At 38.6% G+C, this 20893-nt stretch overlaps 1 protein-coding gene across 6 annotated transcripts in view; it reads right to left on the reverse strand.

Annotated features, from left to right (window-relative positions):
* The window catches only part of PTBP2 (polypyrimidine tract binding protein 2), an 87475-nt gene that overhangs the window by 21236 nt on the left and 45346 nt on the right, over window positions 1-20893 (reverse strand). For all 6 annotated transcript variants that reach the window (XM_073356969.2, XM_073356968.1, XM_073356967.1 and 3 more), the window contains 5 exons: window positions 17746-17918; window positions 17014-17157; window positions 12897-13061; window positions 12704-12814; window positions 1683-1878 (listed from right to left, as the gene is read on the reverse strand). In XM_073356969.2, coding sequence (XP_073213070.1) covers window positions 1683-1878; window positions 12704-12814; window positions 12897-13061; window positions 17014-17157; window positions 17746-17918 — 789 coding nt within the window. The remainder of the gene's footprint in view (window positions 1-1682; window positions 1879-12703; window positions 12815-12896; window positions 13062-17013; window positions 17158-17745; window positions 17919-20893) is intronic.

The following is a 20893-nucleotide window of genomic DNA, read 5'->3' on the forward strand; positions in this document are numbered from 1 at the left end:
TCTCCCACTTCAACCCTCAGCTCTTTGTTCTCAGTCTCTTTCCCAGCTCCCTGCTTCTCTTCATCCAGTCTTTCTCCTCTCGCTCCCCCACTCACATTCTCCACCCCCAGTGGTGTGATGGCAAAAGGCAGAGCCCTGACACAAAGATCACTCCCTGTCAAATTTCAAGTCCCTGCTCTAAAGTGAGGCTGGGGTGGGGTGGGGTGGGGTGGGGAGCACTAAACTTTCTCAAAAGAAAAGAGCACCAGAATTTTTTAACAAGGCGAAAACAAATGTATTTTCCACTAGCCTTGTTCTCAGAAATGGCTGAGCCATTTTGGCTAAACATTTAAAAATAAACAAACATTCAGTATGAGACAGATATCTGGCATGGAAATTATCAGCCCAAATTATTGAAGTTTGGCCAACTGATAACAGGGTCAGAGCAACTGAAATCAGAAGTGTTGGGCAACCTCAGTAATAGGCGGTGCTGTCAGCTCTGCCTATAACCAAATACTTCAAAACAGAATGAAGCACTTTACGTGAATGGCTGATCTTTCCTTCTAGCTTCCCAACTCCAAAGGAAACAAACAATAAGTGGGTAAGATAATAAACACAGGACAGTTCACTAGGTATTGTAAAAAAATCTCTAACTCCAATCTGAACTCTGCTGACAAAATGAACCCTAAAACTTCAAAGTATAAAGGACATCCAGAACAGGAACTGGGTAATGCTTACTAGTTTATGCAATCATGAAATTTACAGTGTTGATACCAAATTAAAATGATAAAACAAAAACAAGATATAGTGTATTAAAAATTTCTCTCTCAAAACATAAGTACAGTAAGTACTGAATGTATCGCTTCTACCAACAAGCAGAGAAGACCGTTAGAAGCTAGGACATGTTTATCTATGCACTGCTCAGGGAATCTCAGTTGCTTCTTCTGATGGATTCTAATATCTTATCGGCTCTTGAGATTGCATACCAGAGCACTAGAGATAAGAGTGCTGATCTATATAAAGGAAAAAAAATGCAATAATTATTAAAAAATAAAATACTAAGATGGAATTTCTTTATATACATGGTCTCCTTTCTGTTATCTGTTCTTTTATTTCTTTGGTATTTTTATAGAAGTACAGGATGACACTTCTTCCTCAAAGCAACATGTCATCTTTCTTAGTTGAAGAAAATGGACACTGCAAACATGAAAGCAAGCAAAAATTTCATGACCTGCTTACAGTGCCAATAAGGACACAGATTCTGTTCCTGCTGAAATCAATAGAAAAGTTTCCTTGACTTTAACAAGGCCAATATCAAGTCCCAAAGATTTTGCCAAGAGGTGGGCAGGATGAAAGGAAGATACTTTAGGTCATCAACGGTGGAGCAAGTTGACTGACACCAGAACAAAAGGAAGGATGGTTTGGGGAAAGTTAAAAAATATAAGTAACTAGATACCAACTTTTGATAATGTGTACATTCTGTCTTGTTCTTGTTTCTCTCTCATCTATTTATATAGTAAGCTTACAGGGGCAGAAACTGTCTGTCTTACTACAATTGCACAGCGCAACTGAAAACAACCCTAACATATCTTTGGGCTCTACCATAATAACAACATTAAATAATTACAATGATTAATAATAAAAAGACTGCATTTGATTAATTGGGAATGGGGAGGGAAGAGTTTTGAAAATTAAAATCATACCTAGAAGTGAAGTCTCCTTTGCAAATGCTGCAGCAATAGCTGGGTCCAATGCTGGTTGCCCATCACCAGACGGAAGATCAGGTCGAGTATAGTCCCTACTTTTATCATTGTTGTACTTCACATTTAAATTCACCAGTTTGGAAAAATCAATCCGTAGGGTACAGCAAGCATTATAAATATTTTGACCATCTAATGCCTGAAAAAGGAAAATTGTATTTAATAACATAAAATATAGCTTGGTCACAACTGTTGAAGTCTGATAAAAGTGAGCACACATTTGTCCATTTAAACTAAAATTATTTAGTTTAAAAACCCAATAAAGATCAAATTCATTAGGTCATTCCTGGAAGCTTTTTAGTTTCCCTTACCTCGAAAAATTTTGCATACCAAAATACCTGGAGATTTACAGTAGTATTTTAATGCAGTAAAACTTGGGAACTAGTTTGTCAGATCTACTGAATCAACCTTGTTCCCCGCTGCTTGATATTTAACTCAGATTTAATGCAGATATACTGTAAAGTTTTCAAAAGTTAAAACCTACTAAAAACAGTAAAGCATTCTTTTTAAAGGGGCATTAGAGAGAGAGAGATGACTAAATAGAAGGCATTAAAATAATATGTAAAAAGTGGTTATGTGGAGGATCACAGTATTTGCAGTGTTCTAGTAGAATGGTTTTTGTTCTACTGTTGAACAAGAGCAGCAGCAACACTTAAAAGATAAATGAAAGATCTGCTACACCTATTTTAAGTTAATTTTTTAAAACAATTCCTTACTGTTACTGTGGTTCGATATGTGATGCAGCAGTATTCCACTTAGGTATGTGTGTGCCCACCTCATCAGAGCTGGAGAATTTTGCCTAGCAGTACTCGCAAACGGATGGTGTTCGCGCCTTGTGGCCATAATCCTTCCCCGGCTATATGAGGTGGTGCCACTTCGACCCCCCTCAGTTCCTTTGCACAGAACACCCAAAGACTAGACTCCAATGCAGAGAGGACGTAGGATGGGTCATGGAATACATGTCTGCATCATATCTTTAACCATTTCTTCTTCCTCGAGTACACGCAGCCATGTATTCCGTTTAGGTGACTCACAAACAGTACTCAAAAGCGATTGTTAGATGTGAAAGTGTATTCAGGCCAATTTACTTTTTATTAGGATAGATCAAAGTAATTGTTGAACGTATAGTATATATTCAGAGGTTTAAACCTCACAGAAACTAGTGGAATGTTTCTTGTATAGTTTTCACTTATCTATTCCTGTCATAATGTAATAGCACACATTTACATGGTAAATATCCTTGCAAATAAATTACCCATCAAAGAAATCTTGTGAAATGCTAATGAAGGACTTAAGGGCTTTACCAGAAAGTTAATTTCAAGCAAGTGGCCATTATGTATATCAGAAAACTTCAATCTGTGAGGTGCGGAGTAATTTTAGGGGAAGGGGCACAGCTAGGGCCCAGATTAACCCCGACAGGGGGTGGGGAGGGAGCTCCGCCCAGTTCCACTCCTGGCCCCGCGCCCGGGGTCCTGGCAGCCGGCCCTGCCGCAGGCCTTGGCTGCTAGCATTCACCTCGGCCCCCTTACCCCTGTCCGCGCTCCCAGTTCCCTGTGCTGCTGAGATGGTCGGTAAGATGATTCTGGATCCTAGGTAAGTGTTCGGTTACCGGCATGATACTCTCCTCAATCAGAACTACCACAATCTGATTGCCTTCTGGCAGAGCATCCTGGAGTGTGCTCCCCCTTGCTTGTTCACATATACTTTGTGGTGGTATTGTCTGTAAGTATGTGAACCACTGAGCCCAAAATGGTCCAGAAAAGCATAACATTGTAGATGGCCTGAAGTGCCATCAGACTGATATGCAGCTCTGACGTTGACTTTTCAGCAGCCCCAGATGTGCTCCACAGCCCCTCAGGGAGGCCTCGGTGACAAAAGTCCTCGCTGGTGAGGGCTGGACAAAGAACAGCCTGACAAACATCCTCTGGAAGCATCCATCACTGTGAGATGTCCAGGACCAATGGAGGAAGATGGACCAATCTGTCTGAGTGAAGAGTTGGACAGTAAACTGTCCTGAGACACATTTGAAGGGGGTCAAAGATGCAACCTTGCAAACTGGACCAGCTGTGTGCAAACAGACCCAGAGTCCAAGAGCCTCAGGCACATCCGAATTCTTGTGAAAGGCTGAGACTACAGACTGAGGCAAAAGTGGCAAATTGCCTGAAAATTGTCAGTTGGCAAAAATGCTCTCAAACTCTTAGAGAGTCTATAAGGGCAACAATAAACTCAATTTTCTGAATGGGAACCAAAGTTGACTTTCCAGTGTTTAGGATGAGACCCAGATGTTCGAGCAAGTGCATGTAGTGTTGACATGGAAAAGGACTTCCGCTCTAGACACTGCCACTCAGTAAACAGACATCCAGGTAAGGGAAGTTGTAGATTCCTTCCTTCCTGAGGTATCCAACAGGCTAAAGGGAAGCACCACATATTGGAAATGGTGCTCTGCTATGACAAAACAAAGAAATGTTCTGTGGCTTGGCAAAATTGCCACATGAAAACCTGCCAGAAGGTCCAGAGCAGTCAACCAGTCGTTCCAAGACAATGAGGGAGGATATGTCATGTTGAGGCCATGAAGGTCAAGCATCTTCCCCCTCCCTTAAATTTGGGCACCAGAAAGTACCAGAAATAGAAGCTCTGACCCTGGTGTTCCAGCAGAACCCCCTCCACTGCTCCCAAAGCCAGCAGAGAGCAATCCTGCTTGAGGAGCAGCATCTCATGAGAGGTGTCCCTGAATAGGGATGGAGAAGGAGGAGGAGAGGGGAATAAGAACGTAAGAATGGCCATACTGGGTCAGACCAAAGGTCCATCCAGCCCAGTATCCTGTCTACCAACAGTGGCCAATGCCAGGTGCCCCAGAGGGAGTGAACCTAACAGGTAATGATCAAGTGATCTCTCTCCTGCCATCCATCTCCACTCTCTGACAAACAGAGGCTAGGGACACCATTCCCTGCCCATCCTGGCTAATAGCCATTAATGGACTTAACCTCCATGAATTTATCCAGTTCTCTTTTAAACCCTGTTATAGTCCTAGCCTTCACAATCTCCTCAGGCAAGGAGTTCCACAGGTTGACTGTGCACTGAGTGAAGAAAAACTTCCTTTTATTTGTTTTAAACCTGCTACCCATTAATTTCATTTGGTGATCCTAGTTCTTATATTATGGGAACAAGTAAATAACTTTTCCTTATTCACTTTCTCCACACCACTCATGATTTTATATACCTCTATCATATCCCCCCTTAGTCTTCACTTTTCCAGGCTGAAACGTCCTAGTCTCTTTAATCTCTCCTCTTATGGGACCTGTTCCAAACTGCTAATCATTTTAGTTGCCCTTTTCTAATACCAGTATATCTTTTTTGAGATGAGGGGACCACATCTGAAAGCAGTATTCAAGATGTGGGCGTACCATGGATTTATATAAGTGAAATAAGATATTCTCAGTCTTATTCTCTATCCCTTTTTTAATGATTCCTAACATCCCATTTGCTTTTCTGACGGCCTCTGCACGCTGCGTGGACGTCTTCAGAGAAATATCCATGATGACTCCAAGATCTTTTTCCTGATTAGTTGTAGCTAAATTAGGCCCCATCATATTGTATGTATAGTTGGAGTTATTTTTTCCAACATGCATTACTTTACATTTATCCACATTAAATTTCATTTACCATTTTGTTGCCCAATTATTAAGTTTTGTGAGATCTCTTTGAAGTTCTTCACAGTCTGCTTTGGTCTTGACTATCTTGAGTAGTTTAGTATCATCTGCAAACTTTGCCACCACACTGTTTACCCCTTTCTCCAGATCATTTATGAATAAGGTGAATAGCATTGGTCCTAGGACTGACCCTTGGGGAACACCACTAGTTACCGCTCTCCATTCTGAAAATTTACCATTTATGCCTACCATTTGTTCCCTGTCTTTTAACCAGTTCTCAATCCACGGAAGGATCTTCCCTCTTATCCCATGACAACTTAATTTACGTAATAGCCTTTGGTGACGGACCTTGTCAAAGGCTTTCTGGAAACCTAAGTACACTATGTCCACATGTTTGTTGACCCCCTCAAAGATCTCTAATAGATTAATAAGACATGATCTCCCTTTACAGAAACCATGTTGACTTTTGCGCAACAATTTATGTTCTTCTATGTGTCTGACAATTTTATTCTTTACTATTGTTTCAATTAATTTGCCCAGTACGGACGTTAGACTTACCGGTCTGTAATTTCCAGGATCACCTCTACAGCCCTTCTTAAATATTGGTGTTACATTAGCTATCTTTCAGTCACTGGGTACAGTAGCTGATTTAAAGGACAGGTTACAAACCATAGTTAATAGTTCCGCAATTTCACATTTGAGTTCTTTCAGAACTCTTGGGTGAATGCCATCTGATCCCAGTGACTTGTTACAGTTAAGTTTCTCAGTGAATTACAAAACCACCTCTAATGACACTTCAATCTGTGACAATTCCTCAGATTTGTCACCTACAAAAAACAGCTCAGGTTTGGGAATCTCCCTAACATCCTCAGCCATGAAGACTGAAGCAAAGAATTCATTTAGTTTCTCTGCGATTATTATCATCTTTAAAAAGAAAAGGAGTACTTGTGGCACCTTAGAGACTAACCAATTTATCTGAGCATGAGCTTTTGTGAGCTACAGCTCACTTCATCAGATGCATGCCGTGGAAACTGCAGCAGACTTTATTTATACACAGAGAATATGAAACAATACCTCCTCCCACCCCACTGTCCTGCTGGTAATAGCTTATCTAAAGTGATCATCAGGTGGGCCATTTCCAGCACAAATCCAGGTTTTCTCACCCCCCCACACAAATTCACTCTCCTGCTGGTGATAGCCCATCCAAAGTGACAACTCTTTACACAATGTGCATGATAATAAAGTTGGGCCATTTCCTGCACAAATCCAGGTTCTCTCACCCCCCTCCCAAAAACCACACACACAAACTCACTATCCTGCTGGTAATAGCTCATCCAAAGTGACCATTCTCCCTACAATGTGCATAATTAAGGTGGGCCATTTCCAGCACAAATCCAGGTTTTCTCACATCCCCCCCCACCCCCATACACACACAAACTCACTCTCCTGCTGGTAATAGCTCATCCAAACTGATCACTCTCCAAGTTTAAATCCAAGTTAAACCAGAACATCTGGGGGGGGGGGGGGGGGTTAGGAAAAAACAAGAGGAAATAGGCTACCTTGCATCTTTAAGCGCTCCTTTTGTAACTCGATCTTCCAGGGGCCCCACTAGTTGTTTAGCAGGCTTCCTGCTTCTGATGTACTTAAAAAACATTTTGTTATTACCTTTTGAGTTTTTGGCTAGCAGTTCTTCAAACTCCTTTTTGGCTTTTCCAATTACATTTTTACACTTAATTTGGCAGTGTTTATGCTCCTTTCTATTTACCTCACTAGGATTTGACTTCCACTTTTTAAAAGATGCCTTTTTATCTCTCACTGCTTCTTTTACATGGTTGTTAAGCCACGGTGGCTCTTTTTTAGTTCTTTTACTATGTTTTTTAATTTGGGTTATATATTTAAATTGAGCCTCTATTATGGTGTCTTTGAAAAGTGTCCATGCAGCTTGCAGGGATTTCACTCTAGTCACTGTACCTTTTAATTTCTGTTTAACCTCCTCATTTTTGCGTAGTTCCCCTTTCTGAAATTAAATGCCACAGTGTTGGGCTGTTGAGGTGTTCTTCCCACCACTGGAATGTTAAATGTTATTATATTATGGTCACTATTTCCAAGCGGTCCTGTTATAGTTACCTCTTGGACCAGAACCTGCGCTCCACTCAGGACTAGATCGAGAGTTGCCTCTCCCTTTGTGGGTTCCTGCACCAGCTGCTCCAAGAAGCAGTCATTTAAAGTATCAAGAAATTTTGTCTCTGCATTTCATCTTGAGGTGACGTGTACCCAGTCAATATGGGGATAACTGAAATCCCCCACTATTACCGAGTTCTTTATTTTGATAGCCTCTCTAATCTCCCTTAGCATTTCATCGTCACTATCACTGTCCTGGTCATAGAATCATAGAATATCAGGGTTGGAAGGGACCCCAGAAGGTCATCTAATCCAACCCCCTGCTCGAAGCAGGACCAATTCCCAGTTAAATCATCCCAGCCAGGGCTTTGTCAAGCCTGACCTTAAAAACCTCTAAGGAAGGAGATTCTACCACCTCCCTAGGTAACGCATTCCAGTGTTTCACCACCCTCTTAGTGAAAAAGTTTTTCCTAATATCCAATCTAAACCTCCCCCACTGCAATTTGAGACCATTACTCCTCGTTCTGTCATCTGCTACCATTGAGAACAGTCTAGAGCCATCCTCTTTGGAACCCCCTTTCAGGTAGTTGAAAGCAGCTATCAAATCCCCCCTCATTCTTCTCTTCTGCAGGCTAAACAATCCCAGCTCCCTCAGCCTCTCCTCATAACTCATGTGTTCCAGACCCCTAATCATTTTTGTTGCCCTTCGCTGGACTCTCTCCAATTTATCCACATCCTTCTTGTAGTGTGGGGCCCAAAACTGGACACAGTACTCCAGATGAGGCCTCACCAATGTCGAATAGAGGGGAACGATCACGTCCCTCGATCTGCTCGCTATGCCCCTACTTATACATCCCAAAATGCCATTGGCCTTCTTGGCAACAAGGGCACACTGCTGACTCATATCCAGCTTCTCGTCCACTGTCACCCCTAGGTCCTTTTCTGCAGAACTGCTGCCTAGCCATTCGGTCCCTAGTCTGTAGCTGTGCATTGGGTTCTTCCGTCCTAAGTGCAGGACCCTGCACTTATCCTTATTGAACCTCATCAGATTTCTTTTGGCCCAATCCTCCAATTTGTCTAGGTCCCTCTGTATCCTATCGCTCCCCTCCAGCGTATCTACCACTCCTCCCAGTTTAGTATCCTCTGCAAATTTGCTGAGAGTGCAATCCACACCATCCTGCAGATCATTTATGAAGATATTGAACAAAACCGGCCCCAGAACCGACCCCTGGGGCACTCCACTTGACACCGGCTGCCAACTAGACATGGAGCCATTTAGATATGGTACTTGTGATAGAAATTTTGTCTGCTACACATAGAATCCCAAAAGCCTTCTAATGTGGCTTGTGGAGAAAGACCTCACTAAAACAGACAGGCATATACAGAAAAAGTGCCAGGAGAACGATTGGCTCAACAGGGAGGAATTCAGTCCCCATCTTTGGAAGAAATATTGGATGAACTAGCAATACCAACTGTACCTCTTGATATTTGGTATAAGGTAGATCCAGTCATTACAGCTGAAAGCTTACCCACTTAGCAAGCGAATGCCACTGCCACCGGGAAAGTTACCTTCCACATAAAAAAATAAAAATCTTGATCTCACAGACAGAGAAATGGCTCAAAATCAGCTATCATTAGCTATGTCCAAACCACAGTAATATGCCACACACACAAAAAAAAGGGGGGAGGGAGGGAGAAGGAGTTTCAAATGTGTAAAGCCTTATATTAATCTGACGACTATGGGTTGCAGATAGATTTCCTTCAACTGGCTTACAATGGGCAGAAAGAGTTGTCATATTAAGAGAAATACAACTAGACTTTAATCCAGAAAGACAAAGGTAGTCAGGCATGTATGGAGGGTATTTGAAAGCATCCATATGTGCTTGTTTGTATTTTCAACTTAGAACTGCAATTCCTCCTGCCACCACCTGAAAGCGTAAGAACAACTTGAAGCATGGTTTCAGAGTAACAGCCGTGTTAGTCTATATTCACAAAAAGAAAAGGAGTACTTGTGGCACCTTAGAGACTAACCAATTTATTTGAGCATAAGCTTTCGTGAGCTACAGCTCAGAACACTGAATCTTAGGAGTTCCTTCTTGCCAGGAGTGAGGCAAAGAGAACATGATGACCCCTTGCAGCAGACATGAAAACTGTAACTGCTTGGGGCAGTGTGGGGCACCTTCAAGAATACTGAAATCTTATCTCTTCTGAGGTTAACAGAATCTTTCCTAGTACTGGTGGAGAGCACAGGTACTGATGATGGCAAATATGGTCATCTACTGGTATCATATGGAGAAATCCTTGATCCAGGAACCACTTGTAGCACATGTTCTTCTCCACGAAAATGAGAAATCCAAGACAAAGCCTGCTTTTGCATCTACTATGCTTCCTGACACAGGAGCTGCAATCCAGAGCTCCTTGCTCGCTTATACAGAAATAATAGCCTATTTAAAAAAAGATCACCTTTAGGATTCTGAATGTCTGAAAATCCTTAGTCCATTCCATGGTGACATCTCTTACCCATTATAAAATTACATTAGTTAAAACTGGAAGTCTAGTTCTAGCAGAAGAAGATCCATAGACTATCATCAGGGCAAGTTGCCCTGAAGTTATTCAGATGGGATGGGAAAGTCCCTCTGGAACTTGCTTCCACTACGATTTAGGTTTTAATGAGGTTATCCATATGGAGATATGTCATAAGCACTATGTATACAGCTAGGGACAACCATAACACTCATAAGTTTGGTTCAAAATGACCAGCTATGACAAATAATCTTTACTAGACATATGATGTCCTCAATAGGTCTCTGAGGGACAACCTGGGACTTAAGAATTCAGATAGGGATGCCAGAACCATGGTGTTGACAAACTATTTTTGGGGGTCGTACATGGCAGTATCCTTGAATTAGCTCATCATCCGGAAAGGGAGACATATGCACTCCAGCCTGGCTCCAGGTAGGCCCTGACTACTGTCATTAAAATATGGAATACTCATACAAGTCTCAATGCCAATATAGAGAACTGGCAATGCTGTTCCTCTATAAATGTAAGGGTATTTCTACATTGCAATTGGATTCCCCCAGCTGGCTGTGCCATCTGACTCGTCCTCAGGCTAAAGGGCTCTTTAACTGTGGCACAGACGTTTGGGCTTGGCTGAAACCCAAGCTCTGGGTCCCTCCCCCGTTACAGGGTTCCAGAGCCCAGGCTACCGCCTGAGCACAAACATCTACATTGCAATTAAGCAGCCCCTTAGCCCAAGTCCCATGACCCTGAGTCAGCTGCAGTGTAAACGTCCCCTCAGACAATGTTTGTGACTGAAAAGTATCACTTTGTGCATGTCAGCATCTGAAAGGCATCTGCAAGGTCCAGAAGTCTTCCTCTAAAAGAAGCATGATAGTTTAGAGTACACCAGAGTCTTGTCTCAGTGTTTTTTTCCTCTGCCCAGACGTAGCTTCCTGCATTCTGCTCAAGGTAAAGTTTGTGCTATCTTCACTTCATTTGCAGATACCATGATCCAAACCAGAGGCGGTGATAAAAACATAGATCAGCATGTCCAGAATCTATTCGAAGAGGAAATGACATTTTCCAGGAAAACAAGTGGTAGGGGAATGCATTTTTCACTATTTATGTTATCTATCTGAATGAGTGAAGTTCCATCGGGCCAGAGGCTTCATAGCACGCATCCTTGTTAATATCTCACTATTTTCTTCAGAACACTCAGATAAATACCATCTCTTCCAAGTACTTACATCACTTAAGTTTTTCAAATTGCTCTTTAACTTCCTTACTAAGTCTTCAATTTCTCTTAAGGTCACATTCTCATTTCCTTTGAAGTCTGCCACTGGAAAATTAATTTCCCATTATCTTCTATAGTAAGAATGATGGAAAAATCATTTAACAACTTCACTATCTCATCATGCTTTTCAACTGACCCCCATGCAGCCCACTAGTTTTTTTTAGAAGGCCTAGTCAAACAGTCTTCTCACTTCTAATGTACTTCAAATGTATTTAAATAGGGACAAGTCATTTCTTGTTCTCTTTTGTCTCCTTTCCAGTCAATTTTCAATTTAGCTGGCACAGTCTGTGTTGCTCAAGACAGATTTTGGCTTTTTAAAGGATTTTTTTAACCCAATACTTTAACACTAAAAACTGTACTTATTCATTTTACTTACACAGTGAGGTCCCGATATCAGATTGGGCCCTATAGGTGCTACCACAACAGACAAAACAACAATTATTAGGGTATACGTCATCTCTGTATGAAGAAGATTACTCTCTTTAAAAAGCAGTGGAAGAGTTTAGGACATTACTAGATTAGCAACGTCTTATACTAACACTTTTTTCAAATATCTCTTGTAAGCCACACAGGATAAATATGAAATTAAAGAATCAGGGTTAGCTTAAGTTTGGTTAAAGAAATACATGTGTAGTAAAGAAAGGCCCTGACTAGCAAACTGAAGGCAGGCCTTGAAAATACTAAATTATAAGGCCAGAAGGAATGAAGTAGAGAAGATGTCCTGTTCAAAGAACAACTAATAAGATAAGTGGAAGTCTCTAAAAACAAGGCCTCTGATGTTTAGGGGGGACTGCAGATGGTTTTAAATAAGACAAAAGGAATCTGTCTTAAAAGAAGCCAGCATAAGCCTTCCCACCATGCATACCAGTGTTAAAGCCTACATGAACCCAGATACAATGGAAAAACTGCTCATCAGCAAGAAGGAGGGAAAGGACGGACTTGGGAAGAAAGGAGGTCGTAAATCTTATGTGGATTAAGACTAGAACTAAGGATGAATTGTCTCAAACTGTTCTTTATCCGAAGTTAGTAATTGGCAATGATTTTACCTGTTTGTTGAAGGGTATTTAAAAAAAACAAACAAACACACCTCTTAGGAGGGTTCATTGCTAAATGACCATGTTGGGACCAATATGGATGTAAGCACCATGGGGTTTAGCCCGTTTGTACATATTTTGCTCAGATACATATAAATGTTTTGTTACTGTTTGGATGTAGTAAATAGCTTATTATTTATGCTTTTTAGGCAAGTTTAGAGCAATTGTATAAATACCATTTGGCCTTCAGGTTTAATAAAGGAATGTATGGTTAAATCAGTGTCATGGTAATACCATGCACAAATAATAATAATTCCATCACCACAGGATAACTCAATAGCCCAAAAGTAATTTTGTACTTACCAGTTTTGCTTGCTGTGCATTTATTGGATCACCATATTGCAGTAAAGCTTGAAATTGGTTATTCTTTGTGAATGTGATTATCTTCAATACAGCACCAAATTTAGAGAATATCTGTCAAAAATAACAAGACTATATGTATCGAAATTTATTACAAATCATATAAACTAAAAAGTTACACAGACAACTGGCTTACTTGGTGAAGAACATCCAGGGTTACAGGGTAGTACATGTTGTCAATAATTATTCTAAGTACTGGACTCTGAGCTGGAGTCACTGCACTCTCACTAACAGTAGTTCCACTAATGGGAGTATTTGTTGTCTGTACTGCAGTCACTGCCTGAAGAACAGCTTGAGCCCGCTAAATAAAAAGAAAAAATACGTATTATAAAGAAAGTATTTCAAGAAAAAAGGTTCAGAAGCTTATTGCTATATTCATATTGTTACTGCTAACAAATATTTAGTTATCTTTGGCACAATAAAAGTTCACCTCTTTAAAAATATACCTACTGACGTAACAATAGAATGATAAACATTTTAGATATTCCTTCAGTGGTATGGCAGCAAAACTAAACTATCTACTAGATCTAGACAATAAAGTGCAATGCCAAATTAGGGTAGCATAATGGAAACCACCATAATCTACCATCGGGGTGAAGGCAGTAATACTGAAAATAATGATTGGTTCTTACTGAACAGGAAGAGGCTTCAAATGAAGCCAATAACTGGCCTTTCTAGTAGCAAGTATGGCTCTACTAGTAGGAAAAAAGTGAGCTTTTGGGGGATTTCAGAAGAATATTTCCACAGGTTACAATGAGGAGTAAATCAACAACAAAAAACAAAAACTACAGAATCATAATGTGATTTACTGAATAAAAGATTTTTTTTAAAAAAATATTTCCAATATTCATATTAAAGTTAATCAAAACAAAGCAAAAAGTTCTGATAGGAAAAGATAATGCAAGTATGGTACTTCTAAAATATTCCGATTTCTGTTTTAATGAAATAATACACAGTAACTGAGAACAGTCAGAACAAAGTGGTCACAGATGAGCAAACTACTTGCAGTCTGTATTATCCAACCTCTTTAAAAAACAAAAATCCCAAGAGTTTTTTAAAGCAACAAGCACAGTTTTAAAAATTCCTCGGATAATCACATAGTAACAACACATGAGCACATGTCTACATAACTACTTCTATTGCCAACTGATCAAATTTTAAAAGGGTTAGATGATTTTCTGAGGAAAAATGCAAAAAAGAGGGTTTTCATTTCATGTTTTATTACAGTACCTTTAAGAGGTAAAACAATACACAACAGAAAAGACAAAAGTGTGCATGCCAAATAAAAATCATAATCAATCACCAACATATGAATGCATAGTGCATAATCTAAAGGTATTACCAGAGACAATACACAACTGCAGATCCCACAACTCACAATGAAACGAATTAAGGAATAAGGAATAAGGAAAGTAAGAAAAAAAGACCTGGTGAACACTACTTGGGACAAGAAAGTTTACTGTATCATGTCAAGCATTAGTTAATGCTACTCTGACAAAAGTATTTTGAAGACAATGTTAATTTCTTTTTAAAAACCACATGAAACACACCTCACTTTTACGCCACTCAAACATTTGGCTGAGTTACTTCATTGTTTCAGTCTATTTTTTAAACAAATAGTAATGTGCCAATTAAAATTTATGTCTTAGGGTAACCTGGGAAGAAGTTTTTGCAAGTTCTGGTCCTTAGGCTGTACAACAAACTCTTACTCACACAAGTGAGCTCAATCAGGACTATTCAAGTAAGATAGGATTTGTCTGCTCTGGCTTTCTACATCAGAGCCTGAAAACACTCTTTTTTCAGTGTGTGCTTATTCCTTACATTTAATTCCACTAAGGTCAACTGGACTGCATACCAGAGCAAGCATGATTGTTGGAATGAGCATTTACACTGTAGCGCCTACAGCTTAGAAATTACAAGAGCAACAGATTGTTTTGGAGGAGGAAAAAATTCAGTTAATATTTTTATAGAAACCCTTCTTTTGAAGGTGTTTGAGAAAAATGTAATGTTGGAATAGGCAAAATCAGCTGCATATTTAACTTATGAAGTATTACATAAAACTGATTTCTTTTAAAGTTTCATATTATTCTACCACATTTGACTATTTCACCTTATGATCCTAGGAACATCATAATACATAAGCCTATAAAAATACAAAGTCTATATTAAAACATTTCATTCTGACAAACTGACAATCAAGGAGATTCACAGTTATGGCAGTCATTCTGTTCTTAACTCACCTAGTTGTGCCTAGGTACTGCAGCACACAAGGTAAAAAATGTTTGTTTTAAATCCGAACTTTAATGTTATTTTGTTGTTGTGTTTACATGTCTTTTAGGACAAAATATCTTTACAAAATTATTAAAATGACATGAAACATTCAAATGACTTTTAAATCTGTTCTTTTAGTCAGGCATAAACCTATTGTGATTATACTTTTTCCATAGATAACCATGTTGCTGACAACCAATCATGGGAAATTCACACAGAGTCATAAAGGCAACTTGTTTTTACTTTCAAAGTTCAAAACTTGGCTGTTTAAGGTACCCTACCTTTTCTAATTACAGCTCCTTCTCTCCTCCCTTTAGCTTAACCATTTGTACTTTTCTCCTATTTTATCTTTGCAATAAATCTACTGATCCTCTCATTTTCTTTGCATTTCTCTGTCGTGAATGTAAGGAAAGGACCATTTTAAAAATGAAACTGCCTAGCTTTCAAATGTAACCTACAAATTTGGGTAACAAAATTATGTGGTGAATTCCCCACCAGACCAGACTTAATAGGATAATCTGCACATGACCCATCAACAACTCCTTTTTAGTTTTCCCAGCAGGTACGACAATGTCCATCCCCAACTGGCTCCTGCTCTGTATATTGCTCCATCATGCTGGTGATGTCACAGAATATTTACAGCATTGTACTGTCAATTAATTTATTATAAAGGGTGCTTACAAGACTGAGCCAACTTAGTGCTAAAACAAAGATGGTATGGAAGCAAGGATACGCCAAAAGGCTGACAGCATCACATCAGAGCAGAAGACGGTTGACTGAAGCAGGCAGGACATTGCCACAGGACCCCAAAGAAAATGAAAGGCAAATACATGACTGATAGTGTTCCTGCTGTTTAAAGTTGTACATGAATCCACCACATATTGCCCATGCTGGCGTAATGTTTTATCATTCCCTTTACAAACTTCATTCTATTTACCTTTAAGTACTCGTTTCTTACAGCTGGCACTTTTTATACTTACAATCTAAAATATTTCTTTAATGGGTAGGAGAATACTCAGAGATCCAAAAGATCTAGTATGTTTGTAGTGCCAGGTAGGGAAATTAATACCAAACTTAATTTTAGCAGAAAGCAAAACTATCAAGCAGGGAAGTTTCCAGAAAACTTCTCTTAAAAACATAATTAAAAATAAATTTGCTATTAACACACTATTATATCAAAAAGGACTTAAGTATGACAAGAGAGTAACAGAAATTGTAGATTGTCACAACAGACAGCATTAGTCTGATCGAAAAGGGAACACAAGAAATGAACATGAAGATATTAGCATTTGAACAACGAAGGGTCAGTGCTTCTTTTCCCCATTCTTTGTAGGTTACAGCAACCTCAAATACTAGGAAGACCTTTACTGCCCGTTACGTTATCTTTGAAACAGTTCCCTGTTCTATTAAAAAAGTGTATTACAACTGTTTTGAAAGAATAATAGGTTCTACACACATCCAAGATCAAACAACAAAATTCTCAGTTACTGAATACATTTTTCCCATGGTGATCGTTAATGCACTTTTCTTCAGAAACTGTACAGTGGGAAGAGCAGACTAAACAAACTGAGGTTAATAAAACTATTGAATTTATGATTCAAAACACTGGAAGTAGGATTCTGCATTAGTGTTAGGGCAATTCCATATGGTACTGAACTCTCAAATGCCAGAACCAAGAAACAAAGTTTTAGTTATGTAACTTCTAAACCAAGAGTCAATATTAAGACTTATTTTATGAAAAAAATTCAAATTTAATTAGAAACAATTAACCATGAAATACATGAATAAAATTCTAACATATAATTGCAACGTGTACAATTCCAAACTGTGTCTTTTATAATATCACAATAAACTGCAGCTATCAGAAATAAAGTTTAGTTTATACAAAAATATATTCATGACTACATAGTGTATAGTTGAATGTATGCTAAACTTAATTTGCTATTCTATGCATTTGTTATAATCCATAACAGTAAATATACCTGGTTTAGTGTATTATCAGTCTTTAGCTCTTTATGATTGGAGTACTGAATATAGATGGGTTGGTTACGAAGATGAGGTGTCACAGCAGAATAGTAATTAACCATAGTGATAGCGGCTTCTTCTGTTGCCAGCTCCAAAAAAGCCTAAAATGTAAGAATTAAAAAAAAAAAAATAGTATTTACACACTACACTTTGTATTGCTAGAATAAAACACATTCACATAATGCAGGGATTTGATAAGATTTCTAGTTTTCATGTTTTGCCAAAAAAACAAAACAAAACAAAACCAAAAACAAAAAAAATAAAAAAACCAACACAACAACAAAAAACCAAACCCCCCACTTCTCTGGAATGGGTCAGTAGTTGGCAAATAAAGCCCATATCTTCAAAGACATCATTTTATGTCTGCCCAGTTTAGCAAACTGGGGTTTGTGCACATAAAATGATACCTTTGAAGAGGCTGGCCTAAATGGTTAGCTTGAAAGCCATATATTTTGAGTGTCATCTGCTCTGAACTATTAGTCTTTTACTGCTTTCTAACACAAAATAGACTAGAAATAGTATGGAGCACATGGAAGAGGAGTACAAACTGAAAGAATGCAAGGTTTTTCATTTTAAATTATTTACCATTTACATCTGGATTAATCTCAGTAAGATTTTACCAGTATATCTGGAATGAGAAAATACTTAGTCACTGTACTATAAATGGAACCCTGAAACAAGAAGAATACCTGATTTTTTCCTTTTAGCATCAGGATGTTGGTTACCTTACCAAAAGGTAAGCCTAAAGCAATAACTTCTGTTTCTGTCACTTCACCAGGCAATTTCCTGATATGAAGAACACGAGAAGGAGCCCCATCCATTTTATCCTCTGCTTTGAATTTCTTGTTGTCATTACCATTGGCTGAAAGACATTTTTAAACTCCATTTCATATTTATAAGTCAGTAGTATTTTAGAAAATATCTACACAAGCAAACTTTTCAAATAAGATAGTTTTGTACTTGAGGCTAAATATTCAAGTCACCATGTGAGCTATGCACCCTCCCATTCATGTCAGCAAAGCCATTTAACATTTACCTACAATTTCTAAAGAAACTAACAAGTGGATGAAAATTTGAAACTGCTAGAGATCATATGACAAAGTTTGTGGAGAACAAATGTGATTGCCAGAGGACTAGAGAAAAACCTATGTAACTGATAAACAAGTCCAGTTAATTTCACTTTGATATGTGTGTGTGGGGTGGGGGTGGGGGGCGACCTAGAGTAAATCGATAGGCAGGCACTTATGTAAAAAAAAAAAAAAATCCTCTCAGAGCCCAGCCTGAGTAATAAGAGTTGTTGTTGGAGAATTCCACAAAGGGAAGGTAATGAAGAAGTCCGCCATCTTTAAGTATTCAGAGCGGTGACGGTAGCCTCTCAGTCTTACAGCATTATATTCATATATTAAGGTCAGAGGGAACCATTAGGCTTTCTAGTCTGCCCCATGGATAAAATGGCCATAGAATTTCTCTCACTTACCCCTGTGCTGAGCCCAATAACTTGTATTTGATTAAACACATAAGGCATCCAGTCTTGATTTAAAAAACATCAAAAGCCGGAGAACCCTCCACTTCATTTGGTAGTTTGTCCCAATGAACCTCCACTGTTAAAAATGTGTACCTTATTTCTAATTTGTATTTGTCTGGCTTTAACTTCCAGCCATTGGTTCTTGTTCTGCCTTTCTCTGCTACATTAAAGAGCCCTGTAGTGCTTTATAGTCTCCCTGTGAAAATACTTGTACACTAATCATAGACTTTAAGGTCAGAAGGGACCATCAGGATCATGTAATCTGACCTCCTGCACAAAAACTTACCCACCTACACCTCCTATTACCTCTCATTTTCTTTATGATAAATTAACCAGATTGAGATCAAGTCTTTCACAGTAAGGCACTTTTCCAGGCCTCAAAATTGTTTCTCTCTCTTCTCTGCACCCTCTTCAATTTTTCAACATCCTTTTTAAAATGTAAACAGCAGAACTGGATGCAGTATTCCAGTAGTGGCACCCCCCAATGATGAAGTGGGAAGGGAGAATCCACACAGTAGGCAGATGCTTTGCCCCGACCTCTTATGGTATGTCTACACAGCAAAGAAAATCTCATGGCTGGCCCATACCAGCCGACTCAGGCTCACAGGGCTTGGGCTGTGGGACTGTTTCACTGCTGGAGCTCTGGGATCCTTCCACCCTTCAACTGGGGCCATGAGCTGTTCTGGTATCTACACAGAGAATTATTCACTAATAGGACAAGCAGTAATACCAGAGCTAAGAAAAAAATATCTATAGGGTTCCCCCCCCAATGAATAAAAATTAAGTTGGCAAAACTCATGAAATTAAGCAAGTTTAAAAAAAAATCAAGATTATTCTATGAAAATTTAGCATAAAAGACATTTTTTTAATAAAATGTAAAAAAAAAAAATTAAGTTACATTGTTTCATTATAACTAATTATGACTATATACTATTGAGTCCAGTTTCCTGACTGTGTTAACAAAAGCTATTTTGACACATTGACAGATGGGGTTATGCACCATGGGTGGACTCTATGCCAGCCCATAAAGAGGCTCTCTCAATGTGAACAGCAGGGAGTTGCTGCTACACTTGTTGTTTCTAAGGGCTCAAAGTCTTGTAAGGAAAGCGTTAAGTATCACTTCACGGATAGTAATTCCAGGAAGTATTATTTGACTTCATGTGTGTTATGTGCCGACTTATCAGTTATGCAGAAATATGCAAATTGTTGATCTATAATAATAAACAGCATTTGTCAAACTTCTGAAAGTTTCAGGAAAATGAAAACTATTGTGCTCCCTTCAGTCCTACCATGTGTTAAAAACATATCCATAATTTAATTTTTTTTATTAAATTAAGCTACATCTTAAAATACATCTTTACATTTTTATTTAAAGAACAAAAAGTATATTCAATATGGGATGTTAAGAAATGTTTGCATAAAATTATTTATTATTTAAACTGGAAGAAGATTTTCAAGTTTTCAATAGTATTAATTACCAGTGATTGTTTTATATTTCTTACATCTAAGTGGAAATGTCTTGTTTATACCAAACAACCCAATGTACTTTTAAATTAGTTAGCGATAGGATGAAAGAGCTTGTTGTTTAGCAGTCGCTCAGATTTTCATACATAGTTTTCTCCTTTCTTACATGTTTTAATAAGCAGTAACATTATTAACAATGCTGACATTTAAACTAATATTACTGGCATCTGAGGGCAGTTCACAGCTCAAAGTTATCATTTCAGGCTCTCTGCAAACTCAGGCAGAGATCCTTGCATATGTTAAAAAATGTCTCATTTTGAATGTTTTCTTAGCAACCAGAACAGCCAGAAACTATTTGTTTTTAAGGAATATGAAATCTGGGACTGAGAATGAAATATGGGACTCGGGAGTACAATTGTGAGATCAGTCCATACTCCCTCATCTCCAGCTAGTATTTCACAAATCTACAAGGATACATACAAAACACTTTGGAAACACCGTATTAAAGGAAATATAATAATTTTATATTAACATTAATTTGTGCATATTTTAATTATCAGTTTCTATTGATCTTGTAGAAATAGAAGGGTAAATTTAAGATTAGATTTAAAACCCAATGTACAAACTTTTAGCCTTTCAAATGATTGTTTGCCCTCCCCACACTTTGAAGTTGCTTGATATTAGAGTTATATCTAGAGTCCTAAGTATAATAATGAACTTTTGTTCTGGTCACTTTATCTTTACATAAATACTCTGTGAGAAATTCCAGGTTGCTGACTGTTTAAAATGAACACATACAGAGATTCCCTTTAACTTGTGGCTCAGAGTGAGAAATGGATGGTTGTCTC

The sequence above is a fragment of the Lepidochelys kempii genome, chromosome 8, assembly GCF_965140285.1.
Source record: "Lepidochelys kempii isolate rLepKem1 chromosome 8, rLepKem1.hap1, whole genome shotgun sequence".
Classification (NCBI taxonomy): domain Eukaryota; kingdom Metazoa; phylum Chordata; order Testudines; family Cheloniidae; genus Lepidochelys; species Lepidochelys kempii.